The 21,280-nt window shown below is 49.0% G+C and overlaps 1 protein-coding gene across 1 annotated transcript in view; it reads right to left on the bottom strand.

Annotated features, from left to right (window-relative positions):
- Window positions 1–2,285: 2,285 nt before the first annotated feature.
- Window positions 2,286–21,280, bottom strand: part of Rubcn (rubicon autophagy regulator) — a 53,781-nt gene continuing 34,786 nt past the window's right edge. Inside the window, 10 exon segments of the mRNA XM_028860062.2 lie at window positions 2,286–4,829; window positions 5,495–5,588; window positions 6,777–6,930; window positions 7,330–7,391; window positions 7,956–8,194; window positions 8,615–8,679; window positions 9,292–9,437; window positions 10,039–10,171; window positions 10,703–10,760; window positions 19,592–19,666. Coding sequence (XP_028715895.1) covers window positions 4,651–4,829; window positions 5,495–5,588; window positions 6,777–6,930; window positions 7,330–7,391; window positions 7,956–8,194; window positions 8,615–8,679; window positions 9,292–9,437; window positions 10,039–10,171; window positions 10,703–10,760; window positions 19,592–19,666 — 1,205 coding nt within the window. The 3' untranslated portion in view covers window positions 2,286–4,650.

The raw sequence follows: 21,280 nt of genomic DNA, 5'->3' as shown, positions 1-21,280 counted from the left end.
GGATGGAAGGCAGAAGGTAGTAAAAGGTCTGAGCTCACTTCTGGGGTTTGAAATGCCACCAATCCCCACCCTGGAACTCTGCGTCCCTCGAGGAACCCTATACAAAACCTGCCACTCCCTCGGCTCTTTGCTGCCGCTCGCCCTCTCGTGGTTTTCCCAATTCATCTCTTGTGTGAGCTTTGTTGTGTGATGTGACTTTGTGGTGTCCCTTGGCTCCCAGCTGCCAGGCTAGCTTTTCCCTTCAGAGCTGTAACCCTTGCACTGGGGATACCTCTCCCCTCAGAGCTTTAACACCTACAGAAAGAGCTACCCAGCCTCCTGGCAATCTTCATAAGGTGCCTCATGGGGCTTTACACTAATGATCCCATTTGCCTCCTAAAGGACCTATCTGAAGATTGCATTGGGATAAGAAGTCTTCAACGTGAATTTTAGGGTAGCACAAACATTTTGTCTATTGCACTGATTCTCAATACAAATCCTAAAATTGCTGGACACAGAGGCATATTCCAGTAAGTCCAGCACTTGGAAGATGAGGGTACAAATGGATCAGGAGTTAGTCATTCTCAGCTATCCAGCAAGTTTGAGAGGAACCTGGGTGATGAGAGACCTTGTCTTTAAAAAAAGGGGGTAGGGTTACAGGGAAATCACTCATCAAGTAATAGCAATAGCTTCCAAAGCCTGATGAGCCAAGCTCAGTCCTTGGAAACCACACTGCAAACTCCTTTAATCCCTAGAACCCATGGAAAAAGCTGGCTGTGGCGGTGTGCATTATACGTAGCCAGCACTCCTGCGCCAAGATGGGAGGTAGAGACAGGAAATCTACCCAGAGCCCAAGGACCATCTAGCCTGGGGTCTGCAACATGACAGAAACTACAGAGACCCCAGCTCAACAAAGGAGGACGACTCACTCCCAAAGGTTGTCATCTGGCCTATACCGGTGCCGCGAATGCACATGCCTGCGTTCACAATCACACTTACACACGACTTCTTTTAAGTCTAAAATTATAATTGGTTGTGACGGTGCACATTTGGAAACCCAGGACTCTGGAGACGGCGGCAGGAGAACTCCAAGTGGGGGCTACAAAAAAATAAACATACGAGCCAACCAGTCCTTCCGGTTCCAGCCCCAGTTCCTCTCTGAGGATAACCACACATGCCAGCTCCTGCCTACGGATGTCCTCGTCCTCTGAGCCGCATTCTTGGGGAAAGAGCTGCAGCATCACTCTTGGGGGCTTCCCCTTTCTCTGGCCTCAATTCGGCGTCCTGGTTTTGTTTTAAAGAGCATTTTTCTTCCTCTGCAGCCCTCAGCAGAGCTTTGGGGGACTGGTTGAAGGGCCCCCAAGATCCACCAGTGCTCAAGTCGTTCATATAAAATGGCCTAGTATTTGCATGTAATCTATCCATATCACTTGTATATTTTCAACAATCTATAATAGCTCATGATCTCTAATATAATGGAAATAATTGCTACAGTGTGTTCTTAAATTTGTGATAGCTTTTACTGTGTTTTTTCTAAATACCCTGGCTTTTTAAGCCCCCCAAGTGCTAGGACTACAGGTATATGTCACCATGTCCAGCTTTTTAATCTGCTCTCAAGACCTGGAGGCACACATGGCTGACTATACACACACTGGTGATTTTATGCAATGTATACCACACAAGTGTTTCATTTCCTTATGGGCAGGGCCTGTCTCCACTCTGCTCTCTGTTACAGCCCCACAGACTACCACACAAATTGGTATATAGTGGGTACCTGATACTTGATGAAAGTGAACGAACAAGAAACCGACGTGACCCCACACCACTGAGAGAACCTACACTTGTGTGGGAGTCGGGGAAACGGAACGAGACACATTTAAAGAAAAAGGACAGGTGGTGGGGAGGAGATAATGCCTGACTAGCCAGACATGTGACCTGATTCAGAGGAAGTCAAAGCCAACTAGTTTTCAAATCTGAGTCACTAATGGTTAGGTTTGTAGAGATAAGTGTTGGTTTTAGACGGTGGTGGGAGAGCGTAATGAGACATCTAAAGAGCCAGTGCACTGCAGTGTGTACCTATCATCCCTACCCCAGGAAGGCAGAGGCAGGGGGATTCCAAGTTTGAGACCAGTCTGGGATACACGGTGAGACCCTGTCTTTAAAAACCAACCGTAACAACAATAATGAAACAACCAACAAACACAGTCATGTGGAAGAGACGCCGCAGAACCACACGGGTAATTTTCAGAGATGGCTGCTTTTCGGTAGAGACGTAATGGCATTCCACAGTCATCAAGGCAGGTCAATACAGGGCAAGACTTAATTTCCTTAGTTTATTAAAGATGGCCATGTTAGGATGCGCACGAATTACAGCAGGTGAAAATCCAGCTCAAAACACAAGATGTACACAAACAGATGTTTTTATTTAGACCTTGCTCCTTTTCTGTTAGCTCAGCAAAAGCTCTCGACCCTCGGCAGAGGGAGCTGGTAAGAGCCTCCTGAGGGCAGAGCGCGGGCTTCCGCTTCTCTCAGGGTCTCGGAGCCGTCTCCACCTCAGGAGTAATGCTTCCCTTTGTACGGAGGGGATGCTCCCTCCGCCTTACCTCATTCAGTGCATTCGGCGTCCCCACTGCAGCGGACCCTCAGATACTGTTAAGTGACAAAGTGCTTGCACGACACCCCTCTGTCCCTCTCCCCGACTCCCCAATAAATAAACACGCACTTGGACGGTGATGACAGCAGACTCGGGGTCACGGAAAGATAGGCGATCTGCAGGGGTGGGGCGGGGAGGGGAAACGGAAAAGTCAGTGGACTGCCGAGGTCGGCTGCAGCCTGTGCTGACAGGGAGCGCGGACGGCAGTCCCCTCCAGTGTGGTGACTTGGAGTGAGCAGCTGGACGGGAAGTCAGCCACAGACTGGAGCTGGAGTCAGAGTCGGAATCCGAGGTCTGACTCGGTGACACTTGAGTTTGAAGGGATCGACCCTAAATCTCCTTGAAGGAAGGGCAGTTTCTAGCCAGCCCTTCAAAACTGCCCCTGGCCTCGGTTTTTGGTGTGACCGCCAACTGAGAGAACAGTCCTGGTCATCCGGCCCTCAGCTCCCAAACGTGAGGCGGAGGAACCGCACCACGGGCCAGTTCTGACATGTTCTTCTTGCTCTGCTAGAGCTCAGTGTGGCTGCTACAGCAACGTCCCTTCTGTCTCTCTGGGACACCCCTGTTCCCTCCAGCTCAGAACCTGTCAGCGTCCGTCCACCAACCACGTGCAATTGTTTGGCCTCCTGGGGCCAATTACTTTACTAGCAACCAAGGTACAAGGAGACAGGGAGACGGAAGGCGGAAGCAGACAGTTCCGGGACAAAAGCACTGTGGGCATCAGTTCCCACAACTGCCAGGCTCTGAGATTCGGCAATTCCAACGCCACGACAAACGTGTGTCTGGCTTAGTCTAGGAAAGGCCGGAGAACGCACACTGAGGGGTGAGGGAGGAGTCTGTTAAAATTAGTACTAGGAAACAGATGAGTCGACAAACATTCCCGAGGCCGAGGAGGTAAGTGCATAAACGGCAGAAAGGCAGACAGACACATTCACAAACCGTTGAGGTCGCTAATGCTCCTAAGTGGGCAGGCTTCTCCCAACTCCGAGAAAAGAAAGTAAGGCAAGAGATCAGCCAACGGGAGGGCCCCAGCTGGGGGGGACAGGACGGACGGACGGACGGAGAACGGAGTCGGGTCACACCTTTACTCAGAGCCAGAATGGTCACAGTCATACAGAGCAGTCAGGGGCCCACGGTTAAGACGGTGGGTGGAGTTTCTATCCTTGCCTCAGCTTGCCTGAGGGCCCTGCCTCAGCTTGGCGTGCACCCGCACTCAAGCTAGTCAGCTGAGAGTCTCAACACCCAAGAGGCGGCCGTTTCCCTTTATCTGAATAGCATCTCCTCAGGCGCCGGCTGCAGCCTCACTGGTGTGTGTGGTGCTGGCTACACACGGGCCTGGCCTAAGACCCAGTTCTGGTCTTTGCCTCAGGCCCATCAGAGGACACGAGCCAGCTCGTGGCCACCTGTGCCTGAATACTTGAACCGGGGAAGTCACGCTGGCCTCCGGAGGTCTCTGAGGAGTCTACAACAACAACGATTCCGTTCTTACCTGCCCCCAAATGCCTAGTGAGTCGGACAGAATGCCCACCGCTACAGCCCCATTCCCTTCCCTGCCTCGGGGTGCGCAGTCTTACTCTGTCAGCACCGGGACAGGGAAAGTTCCATCCTCCTGTCTCGGCAGCAAAGGTGAAGATCACTGACTGAGAAGGGCCTGGCTCAGAAGCTGTGGAACTGAGTCAGGAGTGGGAATGATCCTTGAGCTGCGGCCGTCACCAGATCTGAGCCTCGTGGAACAGGCCAAGCGTGTGGAAGAGCTGGGTCTCGCTGTCTGTCCAGTCCCCTGGCGAGAGGCGCTCCAGGTGGCAGTCCTGATGGAAACGCCCGATGCTCACAGACATCTGTCACAACGGACTGGACCCGTCAACCGAGAAAGGTTGTCCACACCCGGACAGCAGACAAGTCATAAACAGGGACGATATATTTTAAAAAAAGGCCCCGCACCTTCCTCGAAGGTGTGGCTCAGTTCTCTATCGTTTGCCTCGAGCCAGCCCCTCGGACAAAGGGCTGAGGTGCGTTCCTCAGGTGGCCTCCAGGACGGTGGCCTCTACAGCCAAGGCTTCCGTGGGCTCCTCTTCGTAGTCAGACAGGTAGGACTCGAGGCTCTGCTTGGCCAGTAACTCCCGCCGGGCCTGGAGCCGCTCACACCGGGGGCAGCTGCCAGACTTGAAGCAAGCCTTATGGTAACAGGCTTTACACTCTGTCCAGGTGGAGAGAGAGAGAGAGAGAAGAGAATGACTTGTCTCATCCCGGATGGAGGCAAGCGACCACCTCAGCCACCTCAGCCACAGCTCCTGCCTGCTCAGGTGGTGGTGGAGTTACTCACACCATACTCTTGCTAACAGAGTCAGGTAATCCATTCAGTCTGTGTCCAGCCTTCTATCACCACTATCTCAGTGCTAGCATCCATCCTCACCTGTAGACGAACTTCTAAACCGTCGTATTAACTAAGAAACACAGAGCCAAATGCAGAGTTAAAAGCCCAGAGATCGAGCAGCAGCCAAGAGCTAAGACCACCTTCTTACCCCTCGCTGCCATCCTTCCCCTGAGGAAGAGAACTACTTCCTGTGTCCTGTCTTTTTATTGCCTTTCTGTTCTGCCTTCTCACTGGTTCGAAACCCAACCACATGCCTTCCTCGTCACTGCCTGTCTATACAGACCTCCTGTTCTCTATGGTTCGTACTGAGATTAAAGGTTCGGGTCACCGCTTGGCTGTGTCCTTGAACACACAGAGACTCTGCCTGCCATGTGATCGGATGAAGGGCGTGTGCCACCACCGCTGCCGGACTTCTGCTAAATGGCTTGCTCTCAGCTCCGACCCCAGGCGACTTTATTAACGCACAAATAGAGTGTCAGCGTCCTCACCCTCACAGGTCCGGCACTTGTGTAGCTCGAAGGGAAAGATGACGTCGTCCTCGTTCTGGCAGAACTCACAGATGAAGCCCTTGGCCTGGCACAGCTGTGGAGGAAAGCGGTGGCAGCAGAGTGAGGACCGGCCCGCAGGGTGGCCGAGGTGAGGTGAGCAAACCGTAAATAAGCCGGGCAGGGTGAAGGGGTCGACTGTCTGTGGGGTGCAGCCTAGGGCTGGACCTGGGAGCATGAGGGCCGGATCAGGGCTGGGCACCATCACACAGGCCCCGGAAGCCCTTGTACTGGGGCAGCTGATAACGAAGAGGCAAGGAGGAAGGGGTGGTTCTGAGAGGAGGGGCCTGAAATCCGCCACCCAGCCCGGGCAGCGGCGTCATCTTGACGCATGTACCACAAGTAATTAAGATGAAAGGGAAAGTCAAGGGCGTTTCCCAAAACAATACCTCCAGGTAGGTCACAGTGCAGTATATCCCCACCCCTACACCCTCACCCCACACACCTGCACCCCACCCCACACACCTGCACCCCACCCCACACACCCTCACCCCATACACCCGCACCCCACACACCCTCACCCTACACACCCGCACCCCACACACATAGTCACCCCACACATACCTGTACCCCACATACACCTGCACCCCACACATACCTGCACCCCACACACCCTCACCCCCCACACCCGCACCCCACCACAGGATCACAGACTGGGCAGCTGAGATGGGCAGATCTAAAAGCATCATTTCCGAAGTGTGTTGCTCCTACCATGAAGGGTAATAATTTCCAGAAAGGGTAATAGAATTTGCAGAAATGCTATCAAATAAGCTGTTGCATCAGCCCTCAGCGGCCCCAGAGGAGGGGACAGTTGACCTAAGTGTTACCTTCACGTCGGAAAGAAGAAAACAGGCTTCACAGCCAACTGCTTGGAACCTGACCGGAAGCAGGTCTAGATTCCCGGCAAAGGTCCACCCGAGTGTGGCGACCCTCCAGTGAAGGCGGCTCAGTCTTGCCCGGGGGCAACTCCAGCATCAGCTCCCGTCCTAACGCTTTGTATTTTCTTTTCTGGACAATCCTCCCGCCTCAGCACCCCAGTCCTCCGTCCTCTAACCCCAGGTTCTACAGAGGCCCCGAGGCTCGCTCCCTCAGCCAACAGCACGCCCTCTGGCGTCTCCCAGTGTCCACTGGCCCTGTCAAGTTTCTGGAGCTCGACGCCCAGAACCCTGGCCACCACTACGCCCCAGGCAAAGGCTCAGCTGCAGGCACAGCAAGGCTTCCTCACCATGCATCTCTCGACGTGGGCGGCTCCTGCCCTGGTGAGCTCGGCCAGCCGGGGCCCCAGTTCCCCCTTCTTGGTTGCAGTCAGGTCGTTCAGTGAGTACAGGTGGAGATCCTCTGTTAGGTGACCTGGAACTAGGTCAAAGGAATCCAAAAGCCTACAGGAAATGAGGGAAGGGGGGGAGGTTGGCAATAAACTTTCATATGGCACGTGACAGTACAAAGATCCTTACTCAGCAGGAGAGAAGCTCATGGGGGTGGGTGACGGTCAGCCAGCCCAGGTATCCCAGGCTACCCCAGCTTCCCCACACCACGGACCTGAAGGACAGGAGTGTTTTCTTTCTAAACCCTGCAGAGTGAGCTTGGAAAGCGGTGTCTGGCCCTGGACAGACAGTCCTCCTCAGAGGGGACACAGCTCTAACTCCTGCTACAGGCTTCCCATTTACCACCTTCAGACACTGCGAACCCTTCCTCATGGAAAACAGAGCCAACTGTTGGGACATGTTCCTCTCAGAGCCAACAGGAAGCCAGGGGACTCCGGCCTCCAGGAGACTTACTCTTTGGCCAGTCGGCAGGTCTTAAACATGTTCTTCATGTGGTACAGCTGAACCCGCAGCAGCTGAAGATGAGAGAGGCGTAGAGGAAAGAGAAGGATCTGTTAGAAGGGCAAGCGGGTGCCCGCAAACTGTGCACGGGGCAGCCAGAGCTGGGCTGCCCTCACACCTCTCAGTCAACGTCAACTCCAACGACTCACTTCCAGTGACCTTTGGCGAGGAAGGCCCTTCTCCTGGTCAGTCGGTATGCTCACTCAGACACACTGGCAGCCGCGCAGAACTCTGGGATTCAAATTCCCACGTCTGTGCTCAGTGAGTGTAGAAACGGTTTCCGCTTTCTAGTTCTACCTATGGCTACCCAGAGCTTCTGGGGGGTTTGAGACTCTGGCAGGACAAGTACCCGGGAACTGAGCAAGTGTGGCTTGGTGGTAGAGAACTCGGGCTTGCTAGTACTCTGGGTGCCGGTGCTGGGCTCGAACCCCAGCGCAGGGAAAACGGACAGACGAGAAAGGATACAGAACCTGAATGGCGACGTGACAGGAAGTGTGGTCAGGTAAGGAAACTGCACCAGCAGAGCCCAGGAGAGGAGAAGTGTGAACCTGTGACACGCGGCTTGTTCGGCATCTTACCCGGACCTGACTGAGCAGCTTGACCTTCCTGTAGAGGGCGCTGTTGATGTCCTGCACATTGAAGAGAGGGTCATTCCAGATCTTGAGGAGCAGGTCCTTGGAGAAGTTGCTGACGTAGTACTTGCCGAAGTCCCACTTGCGCAGAATCCGGCTGGGGACGACCATCTGGGCGTTCTCGTGGCAGCACTGGCAGAAGTACTTGCCCAGGTACTCACAGTACCGCAGCCGCTTGATGTAATCTAGGACACCCGGAGAGCCAAAGGCTAGATGGGACCTTTGCGCCCAGAAGCTGGGGACCTTCACGAGGCAGGCAGGGGGGACCAAGTGGCTCACAGCCACTTCTGTGTGAATGTCTAATGCTGGAAAAACTCCCCATGATGAGGTCTGTGGCTCCTGCATCCCACCCTGGAGGCCACCAAGAACCCAAACCTGCCGGAGGCTGATGAGAGCCGGTCTCTAAGAACCTGGCCGCAGTGAGCCAGTTTCCCCAGGCTGCGGTTCTGGTGGAGAACTGTTCCCTCAGAACTGTAACTCCCCACAACTGCCAACTCCTGCTTAGGCCTCCCCTCCTGCGCCAGGCCCTTCTTCCCTTCTCCCCATATCTGCTGTCACCTCCTCGAGGTTACCTCTGACAGGCACGGGAGAGGACAAAGCTTTACCGGGGTCAGTCCGGATGCCGCATCCTGCACAGCGGTAATTCTGCTTGGCCACGGCAATCTTCCTCCTGCAGAAAGACGAAGGAGAGAGGGGGATTAGCAGACGGCGGCTACCCAGGGCTCAGAGGTGTAAAGGGTGATGACAGAAAGACTCTCGTTAGGGATGGGAGAGCCGAGAATTCACCAACTTCAGAGCTGGACAAAACTCATTTCTACTGGGAGAACTAATGTAAAGTGAGGGCCTGTGAGGTTAGAACTTTCAGAGTTGGGCCATGGCAGTGACTGATTATCCTCAATATGAACCACAGTTCTGTGTAAATGCAAGAGATGAGGAATAATAACCCAGAAAGAACAATGGGAGAGGAAAGCATTTGTCTTAAGAAGAGAAGAAAACCTAGTAAGCTCACAAAGTACTGGGAGAAAGGCAACAGTCTGGAAATGCTGATTTAAAAGGCGGGGTTTGGGTGGGGAATGGGGATCCAGATAGGTATGGAAAGAACTGAAGGGCCAAAAGAATGAAGAACAAAATAAAATGGAGAATCCTCTTTCTATGCTTTTAAGTACAGAGAACTTCGGGGAATGTACAATTGGAGGCGGAGACAAGAGGGAGATGTTAGCTTTGCTCTCACGAGGAGGGGGAACCCTTCTGCCAAAGGGCATGGATGGCACTGGCTACTCACGTCGGGGCTGGATGGACATTAAAGATGATCTGAGGCCGGGGCGGAGCCCACTCCAGGTTGCCACGCACACGGATACGCAGCTTGTAGATGTCCGCGTGCTGCCCGTCATCCGGTGAGATGGGCAGTGAGTCGGGGATAGGCAGGAGCTGCAGGGAAAAGTGTGTGTGAGCTGGCCTGGACAGTCTGGGGGGACACATACGGTGAGCCCTTATGGCCATGACAAGAGCAGAGACAATGAAACACATCTCAGAATTACCACAGCCTGAGCATTCAAGGAACCCTGGTTTAAAAACAACTAGTCGGTACCAGGCTACTAGAAGCAAGGACCTTGAGTTCCAAGAAGCAAATAGAAGCATCATGCTAGGGAGCTGGTACCCATTGCTGATGCTGCCCCTATACTTCCCAGGGCCTTTACTACACCAGTGTGCCTCATGCCTTAAAAGAATCAACTACAGAGCAAAGTGGAGTTTGAATGATTCACTTTCATACAGTGTCTAAAAGTTGGCCACAAAACACGAGTTTTTCTTCTATGGAAGAGGACCATGAAGGAGCAACTTCTAGGAAAGTCCTAGGCAAGCGAGCATTCGCTCATTCATTCATTCACTCAACACACTTTCACAAACAGTGTCCACAAATAAGGACAGACGCACAGGTTCATTCTAGACTGAGGCCATGTGAGAAAGGAACACAGGACCAGAGAGTCCAGGCTCCTGGGCTCCCAGGGAAGAGTGAGTGGGAGGAGCCTACCTTCTGTGGGGCATCGTGCTCTGGGACCAGCCACTCCAGCTCCGAGGCAGCTGGAAGCTGCATGCCCTCAAACTGCTTCAGAAGGCCCATGGCCACCGCCTCAGCAGACGTGGAGTTCAGGAAGCAATGGGAGCTGGGAAGGAGAGAACCGCGGAGAGCTGAGGGCACGAAGTCGGAAGACTGGTGCTTCCTTTCAGGGCCTGAGACCACCCCCCTGAACTTGACAGCCCAGGGAACACTGGCTGCACCCAGAGTCTGCTCCATTTCTTCACTCAGTGCCTGACACACATGCACTGTGAAAAAAGTACTGTTGTTCTTCTTAATTGTCCTGAGACTACAGACAAGGCCCTATCTCACCTACCAGCATCGGGTGGTACTGCAGCTAAGAGTTCTGTATTTTCCTTTCTCTCAAGCTCAGTTTCTTTCACTGCAGAATGGACACTCTGCCTGTCTCTAACGTAAGTCAGTCAGACTGCTACTGTACCTCTCAGAGATGAGGTCTTTCTCCCTTGCATGGCCACCACCAGGCGGGGCCATCACTTGAACCCTGCCTCTTCTTGAAACAGGATGGCTTTCTCCATGACCTTTCTCAACTGCGGGCCGCGATCCGAGTTCGTTTCTCCATGTCCCCCAAGGTTATGAAAATGAATGAAAAAACACTCACAAGTTCTGGGAGATGGATGCTTTGCCGTTTGAGACCGCACTCCTCCTGATATCAGCATCTGCATGGAAACCAGAGATAAGGGGAGCAGGAAATGGAAAGGGAGAGAAGGTCCGGGACCATCACAGGGTGCTGCAGCTAAGCACTAAGGTGGGCAGCTAGGTGCGATGCTCTACGGACAGGTGAGGCTCTACACGCTACTCCAGTCCATCTCCATCCACATCACAGCCAGCTGAATTAGTGACATTATGCTGAGCACTGAGGTCAAAGTGGTCACAAGTCGAAGGGGAAACACAGTCAGGTTTGGTGTAAAACAGTGAGAGATATGCAGGCACCCGGGGACACACTCACTATAGGCACAAACACAAGGATGACTAAGTCTCCCCTTCAAATATAAATCTCAAGCTTCCTAAATGATATCCTCACAAAACTGATGTGGTAGGTAGCCTGTAATTTCAGCACTGGAGAGGCTGAGGCAGGAGGATTATGTGTTGAGAGCACCTAACAGGTAAGGGCTCTGTCTGGCTTTTTTAACGAAAGAATCATCACCCAACACAAAACTCAGATCACAGAGGTTATCTATTAAATGTCTGCGGAGTTGGAAGCTTGTCTAACTGCTCATCGTTACCCCTGAATATCTGATGCTTTCTCTATCTTTAAAGTTCCGTGGGAAGGTTTCACTCCTGTCTGGTGGCCGAGGGAGGAGGAAGGGCACTTCCCCATGGCTTGAGACTCCCCGGAGAAGCCTGGTAACCAGCTTTCCACAGGACCTGTCAGCATGATCGTTACTATAGAAATCTCCTGTATAATTACAGAAAAATGACTCTCCAAAGCACAGCTCCAAAGACAGGCCTGAGCCCCAGAGACCTCGCTGGCCCACATGCCACAGAAGTCATATTCTAGGAAGCTATCAGGGCCTAGCCAAGTCATGGAAAGGCTTTTCAATAATCTCATTTCTCACTTCCTTTGATGGCTAGCAAGAGGGCCTTCTTTCCTTAACGAGTCCCGATAGTGACCGATCTCCTGTGTCTGAGGCCCTCGGCAGAGCACAGGGCTTACGTGACCTCACTGCACTTGGCCATGAGTAGCTCAACTGTGCCTCCTGCTTTTAACTGCACATAGATTCTTTTGTTTCTACAACTGGATTACAAAACCTCTCGTGAGGAAATGAGATTAGGTCTAATTCAATGAGCTTTACAGCATTTAATATATAGTTCTGGACACAAGCATAACTCAAATAATATTGCTCACACACTAATGGCTTCTAAACTTCATGCAGCTTTCATATGCTACTTGTTTGGGGAAGTGCTGGAGATCAAACCCGGGGCCCGATTGTGATAGGCAAGCACTCAATTGCTTTTAAAGCATATAAAAACAAGACATCAACCATTTTTTATTTTGCTAGTAATTACAAAGACCATTTTATTTGACAATAGGTGCTCATTTCTGTCACACATCAAGTTCTGTCTGAACTTGATCCCAAAGCAGTGCCAGCTGCCTAGTCTACTGCCTCTAGTGTTGGTTGGAGGATAAAAATGTCACACAACTGTTTGGTTTGCATCCTTGATTTGGGGATCATAAATACTGCTAGGGTTGAACATGAATCTTGTCTTGTCAAATATATAAAAGTTTTCAAGAGAGTAGTTCCAGAATGAATTAACTACCTAAAAGCAATTATTTTTTTTTTTTTTTTTTTTTTGCAAATTTCATCCTGCTTGGGAGTGACAGGGAAAAATGAAAGAAAATTCTAGAGAGACATCCCTGAATAAGGAACTAAGCAATTTTGATAATATGGGTCCAGACTATAAAAGAAAGGGTTACACATTACAGAAGAGGCAGTCGATAGCAGTTGCTAAGGAGACCATTACTTCCACAAAGCCACAAGCATGTCACATAATGGCGTTTCTGTCCGCGGTGGCCAGTGTATATGACAGTGGACCCCCGAGATCCTATCACCTCAGGATAGGACTTCAGACACAGCAGCCGTCTCAGTCTGTGTAAGTAAACTCTATGATCTATGACAGTCACACAGAATCACCTAGGGATACATTTCTCAGAATGGAACTTTGTATTTAAGCTTTTCATATTCAAATAAGGAAGTCTTTTTTTTTTTTTTTAAATCTTTATGCTCTTTTCTTTAAAACCTATAATCCAGCTAGATTTATCCTGCGTATTGTTCTTTTCTACCAGATATATAAGGTCTGAGGAGGTCTGTGGTAGGTGCTTTTTAGCTAATCACAAATCCTTGGGGTAAGGCTCCTGCCCCAGAGCAGAGGGCTGAGGCAGCATCTCTGTAATGAGATCTGGTACCCTCTTCAGTATACATAATAAATAAAAATCTTTAAAAGAATTGTTTAAAAAAATAAAAGAAAAGAATAGGAGAAATGATTGCTCACTTTGAACTGTATCCTAGTTAGGGTTACTTTACGACTGCTGTGATGAAACATCACGAGGGAAGCAACCGGGGAGGACAGGGTCTATTGGGCCTACACTTCCACACCACAGTCCATCACTGAGGGAAGTCAGGACAGGAACTCACACAGGGCAGGAACCCAGAGTCAGGAGCTGATGCAGAGGCCATGGAGGGGTGCTGCTTACTGGCTTGCTCCTCATGGCTTGTTCAGCCTGCTTTGTTATAGAACCCAAGACTGCCAACCAGGGGTGGCACCACCCACAGCAGGCTGTGCCCCCCTCCCCCATCAATCACTAGTTAAGAAAATGCCCTACAGCTGGGCAGCATTTTCTCAATTGGCATCTCCTCCTTTCAGATAACTCCAGCTTGTGTCAAGCTGACATAAAGCCAGCCAGCACAAACTTCACTCAGATTATACTTATCAGAAAATATAGTTCCTGAATAACCTTTTGTATATATTATATTAGGTTTCAGTTTATTGCCTCAGAACCCCCAGTCTGCTGTGCTTCAGACACATCTCCTGGGGGAAGTTAAGCGTCACTAGAGGGCATTGGGAGGATGCCGGGGAGGACGGAGTTTGTCCTTGCAGTTGGCTGTGCTCCTATCTAGGCGAACAGCTCAGTGCATGCGGACAGTGCCAGGGAAGTGTGCCCGCAGCAGAGCCACAGCGGGGTGCAACCAGCAGCTCCCTCTCACAAATACTTCCCGAGGCACATCTGGGAGAGCTGTATGGGAAGTGTCGGGGCTTAGTCCTTCTCCACTGGCTGCCGTTCCTTCCACTCCTGCCTGAGGTCTGAGGTAAGGCACTTGCCTGGCACTGAGAATAGCTTCCCAGTGGAGGCTGCTGGCATGGCTTCTCCCTACGGACAGCATCCACAATGCGACTCGAGGCAGCTCTGTGACTTCAGAAGCTCCTCAGCCAGGCAGCCTGGATCCCAGGTATGGGATCCAGGCTGGTGCTGCTCTATCACAGATGGCAGGAGAGTGGCTGCCATCTGCATCCTGTGTTCTCTGTGGTTCTCTTCACTCCTTAGGAGCTGCTCTCCCATGACCTCGACTCCCTGAGAGAGTTTTACCATTCAACGTTCCCTGTTCAAACTGCTCTGCTATTTCCTGTCTCCTAATTGAACCTGAAAATACATCTATGCAGAGGACTGAAACGCTAGAAAAATCTACAGAGGAAGGACTGAGGAAGCTACACCACCAGAGAACCACAGGGTGGAGGATAAGAACAACAGAATCTTAAGTCCCAAAGTGAAAACACTAGCCAGAATTGGAAGCTTATTGCAATCAATTTGGCAGACACCAAATATCAAACCAATTTGTCAGACACCACAACCAAAAATAGACAAAGAGAAACAAGCAGGGACGGAAGATGGATGTCACATCCTGTATGATTCCATTTCAATGAAATGTCCAGAGGGCACATCTACAGCATGCATGCATTAGTGCAATGCAATGTCCAGAGAGGGCAAATCTATACCATGCATGCATTAATACAATGAAATGTCCAGAGAGGGCACATCTATAGCAGGCATGCGTTAGTGCAATGAAATGTCCAGAGAGGGCACATCTATAGCATGCATGCATTAGTGCAATGGAATGTCCAGAGAGGGCACATCTATAGCATGCATGCATTAGTGCAATGGAATGTCCAGAGAGGGCACATCTACAGCATGCATGCATTAGTGCAATGGAATGTCCAGAGAGGGCACATCTATAGCATGCATGCATTAGTGCAATGAAATGTCCAGAGAGGGCACATCTATAGCATGCATGCATTAGTGCAATGGAATGTCCAGAGAGGGCACATCTATAGCATGCATGCATTAGTGCAATGGAATGTCCAGAGAGGGCACATCTATAGCATGCATGCATTAGTGCAATGAAATGTCCAGAGAGGGCACATCTACAGCAGGCATGCGTTAGTGGTCAACTGAGGCTGGGGGTGGGAACCCTGGGAAACTGCCGCACTAACACAGGAGATCTTCCTGAAGGGAGGCAGTGCTCCCAAATTAGATGATGCCGAAGGCTGCATCACTCAGCAGCTTTGCCAGAGATCACTGAGCTGTACACCTGTAGGGGTCACATTTTGTTAGGTAATTTACACCTCAACAGATCTGTTTTTTAAACTAATACATGCGAATGGGCACAAGTATCTTTATGAATAGATTCTCTGCAGTCTCTAGGTTTATATTCGATATATTGCTAGAAGGAGTGTCTTTGAAGTCCATTTTCTTTATCAATACTCGGATTCATATAGTCTAATTAGTGAGACATAATCTGAGGAAAGTAATTAATCAGTTTTTTTACACTTGTCAGTTTTATGCAATATGCAGATTATTCATCTATTTATCATAATCAATATCCATGTGACACTTTAATACCTTACTTGAAGGTATTATAAATTCCAATAGCTTTTTGTTGTTGTTGTTGTTTTTTTTTTTTTTTTTTTTTTTTTTTTTTTTCAAGACAGGGTTTCTCTGCGTAGCTTTGCGCTTTCCTGGAGCTCATTGGTAGCCAGCTGGCCTCGAACTCACAGAGATCCGCCTGCTCTGCTCCGAGTGCTGGGATTAAAGGCGTGCGCCACCACTGCCCGGCATTGTTTTGTTTTTTTGAGACAGGGTTTCTCTGTGTTGTTTTGGTGCCTGTCCTGGATCTCGATCTGTAGACCAGGCTGGCCTTGAACTCACAGAGATCTGCCTGGCTCTGCCTCCCGAGTGCCGGGATTAAAGGCATGCGCCACCACCGCCTGGCCTGATAGCCCTCTTAATCAAGGTATCTGTGGTGGTTTGAATAGGAGTGGCCCCATAGGTTCATATATTAGAATGCTTAGTCACCAGGGAGTGGTACTATTTGAAAGGATCCGAAGGATTAGGAGATGTGGGCTTGTTGGAGAAAGTGTGTCACTGGGGTGGGCTTTGAGGTTTCAAAAGCCCATAACAGACAGGTCCAGTGTCTCTCTCTCTGCCTACAGATCAGGATATAGAACTCTCAGCTCCTTCTCCAGCACCATGTCTGCCTGCATGCTGCCATGCTCCCTGCCATGATGATAATGGACTGGACCTCTGGAACTGTAAGCAGCCCAATTAAATGCTTTCTTTTATAAGAGTTGCCTCGGTCATGCTGTCTCTTCAAAGCAACAGACAGTATCACAAAAGAATCTTCAATAGTATGAAATTATTTAAGGGGAGTGAAAGGAAGCATGCCTGAACACCTCTGGACATTATCAGTGAGATCGCTCCTGAGAGGTATGGTACTTTTCCAGAAAGAGTCTGACATAAGGACAATTAAAGATCAAAACAGATGACAAAGAACCAAAACCAAAAAGAAAGCTAAAGAAATACGTTTTATGTTATATTTTCATGATTAGGAACTTATGTGTGGCAAGGACACAAAACTTAAAACATTACTTTAAAAAGATTTATTTTTAATTGTGAGTATGTATGTGTGTCTGTGTGGGGGAAAGTGCACGTGGACACAGGTGCCCTGGGACGACAGGATGGATCCCCGGGAGCTGGCGTGACAGGTAAAGGTTCTGGGAACCAAGTTTAAGTCCTCTGGAGGAACAGCAAGTGCTTTTTCCCACTGGATCATCTCTCTAGCCCAAATCATTACTTCTGAGAGACCTCGGATTATGCTCCTCTTCCCTTCCCTGCACCAAACCACTGTGCTGTCAGTGGAGGTCACAAGACAAAACGTAGGGGAGTTTCCCTTTTTAATTCTTCTTTAAAGGTTTGATCAAATTCAGAGAGGGTCTTCCTGGTCCTGTGCCTTGAGTTTCCCGGGCTCTGATTCAGCTTCAGACCTGCTGCTCAGTGCAGACCTGCTGAGTCCTGTAAGGACTTTGGTAGGTCATACGTGTCGAGGAATGTATCTGCTTCTAGATTTTCCATGGTTTTGCAACTTAAGTTTTCCAAGTATTCCCAAACGGTCACCTGGATTTCACTTGTATCTCTTCTTATGTCTCCCTTTTTCCTCTCTAATCTTAATTTGGATCTTCTGCTCAGTTTGGCCCAGGGTTTCTTAATCTTTCCAAAGAAACAATCTCCATCTTGGCCCTTGGTGCTGTTCCTTATTTTCCGGCTTGTTCATTTCTACCTTGACCTTTAGCATTTCTTTTGTCTACTAGCTAGGAATTGGCCTGTTCTTTTCTAAGACCTTGGGGTGCATCATTAAGTTATTTTGAGTTCTCTCTGCTTTTCGAATATAAATGATCATCACTATGAACACTCTTAGACCTGCCTTAGATGTGTCCTAAAAGGGTATGTTGTCACCTCCATGCATTATACAGCATCTCTTACTATTAGGATTTCTAGTTTAAATCCATTCTGATAAAAGAAAGGAAAGTCGATTTTCTTTTCCATTTATATTTGTTGCTTTATCTGTACCAGTCATGCTTAACATTCAAAGCCACAGCATGGCCCTAAACCATGATCTACTTTGGATAAAGTTCCATGGACTGCTAAAAAGAATTTTAGTCTTCATATTACATAGAATATTCTATAGACATCTATTAAATCTCTCTGACCTATGGCAAAGTTTAGCTCTTAAATTTCTATTTGATTTCTTTAAAATCTGGATGATCTATTGACTAGAAGCAGTGCTGAAATCACCCATCATCAGTGTACCTATCTGTCCCCTTGTGTCCTGTATTGTTTTATTAAATTGGATGCATCAGTGTTCAGTGTAAAGACAGTTACAATTATCATATTTTCTTGTGTCTTTTATTACTGAGTAGCGACTTTACCTCTTCCAGTTAATTCTGGCTTGTGGTCTACTTTGTCCAGTATGAGCACAGCTACATTTGCCTATTCTCAGCGACTACTTACTTGGTGAATCATTTCCTATCCTTTCACTTTCAGTATCTCTGCGTGTGTCTTTGCCAGTGAGGCTTGCACTTGACAACACACAGTGGGATCTTGTTTTTAATCCCATCAGCCAGCCTGCATGTCAGAACTGGAGAGCTGACCATTTACCTACAGTCATATACAGCAGCCAATGAGGACTACTTGCTGGTTTCTGTGATCTTGTCGATTGTTTATCTGGTTAGTTCAAGTACTGTTTGTTCTTTTCCTTTTCCCCTTTACATATGAGGGGCTTGCTGAGTTGGAAATGTTTGATTCTTCCCTTGTGCTTTGTTCAACAATTCCTTCCGTGAACTTTCCTGTCTGGGACTATCTTTCTCCTGTGCGAGACTCCTTTGTACTGCTGGCTTGGTGGCCATACATTGTTTTAGTTTGTGATTTTCCTGGAAGTTTTTTTTTCTCTGAGAATCGTTTCTTTGGGGTGTGTGTGTGTGTGTGTGTGTGTGTGTGTGTGTGTGTGTGTGTGTAAGAGCCCAAAGAGGCCAGACGTGTTGGATCCCCTGGATCTGGAGTTACATGTGGTTGTGGTTTCTAGTAACTGAACCTGGATCCTCTGGAGAAGTAAGTGTTCTTAACTGTTGAGCCATCTCTCCAGCCCCTGAACTTAAATTCTTCATTTGGCCGTTTCTTTTTTTGTTTGTTTGTTTTTTGAGACAGGGTTTTTCTGTGTAGTTTTGGTGCCTGTCCTGGAACTCACTCTGTAGCTCAGGCTGGTCTTGAACTTACAAGAGATCCGCCTGCCTCTGCCTCCCGAGTGCTGGGATTAAAGGCGTGTGCCACCACGGCCCGGCTTGGTCATTTCTTTTTTAATATAACATTTATTATAAAAAAAAAAAAACCCAACTTGCAAATAAACTGGGCAGCGGTGGTGCACATCTTTCATCCCAGCACTCGGGAAGCAGAGACAGGCAGATCTCTGTGAGTTCAAGAACAGTCTGGTCTACAAAGTGAGTTCCAGGACAACTAGCACTATCCTAGAGAAATCCTGTCTCAAAAAGACAAAACCAAAAAGCAAAAAACCATCCTGCCCCCCCAAAAAAACAAAAAAAAAGCAACCAAACAAACAAAAATTGCAAATAAATACAAGCATCAAAAACTGAAATTAACCAGATCCAAAATCTATACAACTTAGTGAATTTCTTTTTTGTTTGTTTGTTTGTTTTTTGAGACAGAGTCTCTCTGTAGCTTCGGAGCCTTTCCTGTGAATTTCTATACAGTTAGTAGGCATTCAAAAAGTAAGCTGAGGAGCTTCATACTAAATCTTACTCAGTATGAAATACATTTTATGCTCTTATCCACCAATATCCAAGACAGAACTGTTTTTCCAGTTCTGACTATTCCTTTCTAAACTTTGACCCCATCAGTCACATGACTACCTAATCTAAAATTATCACTGTGAGGGGAGATGGCAAGGACAGCTTGAGTCATATGTAAAATGGCGTCTGAATATCTGAATTGCTCCCGAATTGTCTAGTGTTTTCTGGTAAGTTCTCTAGTTCACAGAGTTCTCATAACCTTGACAAGTGTCCCAAGATCAAACATGTACACAAGCTGGTGCAAACATTCACACACATGCAGGTAGAAGCACACCCACACTTCCAGCACGGCTACCTGAGAACATGGAGGCCATTGACACCGAGAGTCCACCCTTTGACATGTGAGTCAGGTTAGAGCCTTCTCTACCATCTGTGCAATGATAATTACAAAGAGGGCCCTTTAGAGAGGAAGTTGCTGAGACCGACAATTCCATACCACACGTTCTCGGGATCAGGCCGTGACTTCTGTGCGGCTTTTAGGAACATGCATGGTAGGCTTGGAAAACAGCTACTGCTACTTCCCCAAACCAGCCCGGCCTCAAGCACCTCCTAAGAAGCTAAGGGTGACGTTTGGGATATCTGGTCATGGTTTTGACTACTGAGTATGGAGTGCGGGCACTAATGGCAGTTTGTGTGTAGAGGCTGGAGAAAATGGCAAACATCTCAATCAATCTTCGAGCAGTCCCTCACTACAAAGGATGACGGGGACCTAGAGACTGAGGAATCCCGCCCTATGGCTGTCTCCTTTGAGAATTTCTGTTCTTAGCTGATTACATACACCCCTGGGGCCCACAACTGAAGCAACAGTTTCCAACAGGAGTGCACTTTGTGAGAATTATGGTTAGAAAAAAACGCACACAAACTAGGGGGAGGGGGAGTTTTAAGTTCCTATTACTGTCAGGAATAGAAATCAAACACATTCAGAACAAAGAGCAAAGTTGTGTAAAATCTGAATTTCTGAGTGGAAAGCACTCTGGCTACTCAGGAGGTCCCTGAAGACTTAAATCATAAAATATCCGTTTGTTATCATTTTACAGTGTTATAATGGAGTGGGTACAGACAATTCAGCTCGGTGAGGAAATCATTCTCAGCTTTGTCACGGGGAAGAGCTTCTCTACCTGAATCGTTTTGCTTATTGCTTGCTAGTTTGTCTCTCTGTTGGGCCCTGAAGAAATCTACGGTTTGCAGAACAGGGCTGCCGTGAAGCTTATCATTCAAGCATGATGGAGCCACTGCCACATTACGGCAGCTGATCCCCGGCTAAACTCAACGAGACCCTCCCAGAGGGAATCTACTGACATTCCTTCATACAGAGCGGGATGGAAGATCATCAGACCCTCGTTCACTCTTGCCTACCTTCCCCACCTCTGAGTAATGCCTGTGCCCGCTGCACGTGGGCTCAGGAGGTGCTAGACTATATAGGAAGTGGGAGATTAGCTGAAGGCTGAAGGCCGGACTCCATCTACGCAGCGCTTGGGAGGCTGTCATTCATGCTGGTGTGATATATTATTATTATTATTATTATTATTATTATTATTATTATTATTATTGGTGATGCAGCCTGTCAGCAAACCAGTAAACTCCCTGACTCACCAGACTGGACCTAAGACTGTTTCACGGGTCTGCTGTCAGATCCCCTCTGAGGATCTAGCGATGCAGAAGGAACGCAACCGCTTTACTCCGAACGAGCGCCTTCCAGAGGCAGCCCACCCCCCCCACGCCCCCCACCCCCAACCCCCGGCGCTGGCGCTTCCGACACGAGCCTGCGGTTCTGCCTTAAGACCGCTAAGACGGGAATTAAAGCTCTACTTCGTAAACCTGACGGTTCCCCCTTTAATGATTCTATGCCCCCGCCCCGAAATTACTCTAAAACTCCTCCTTACATATTTTGGAACCATTTCAATTGTGATGTGGAGCACAGGGAAGCACCCTAATTCACGTGGTTGGGCTGAGCCCAAAGAGCTGGAGGGGGAGAGAGAGTGAG

Source organism: Peromyscus leucopus, chromosome 12 (genome assembly GCF_004664715.2).
Source record: "Peromyscus leucopus breed LL Stock chromosome 12, UCI_PerLeu_2.1, whole genome shotgun sequence".
NCBI lineage: Eukaryota > Metazoa > Chordata > Mammalia > Rodentia > Cricetidae > Peromyscus > Peromyscus leucopus.
Note: the sequence above shows the minus strand (reverse complement) of the source record. Positions and strands in the feature narration are given on the sequence as shown.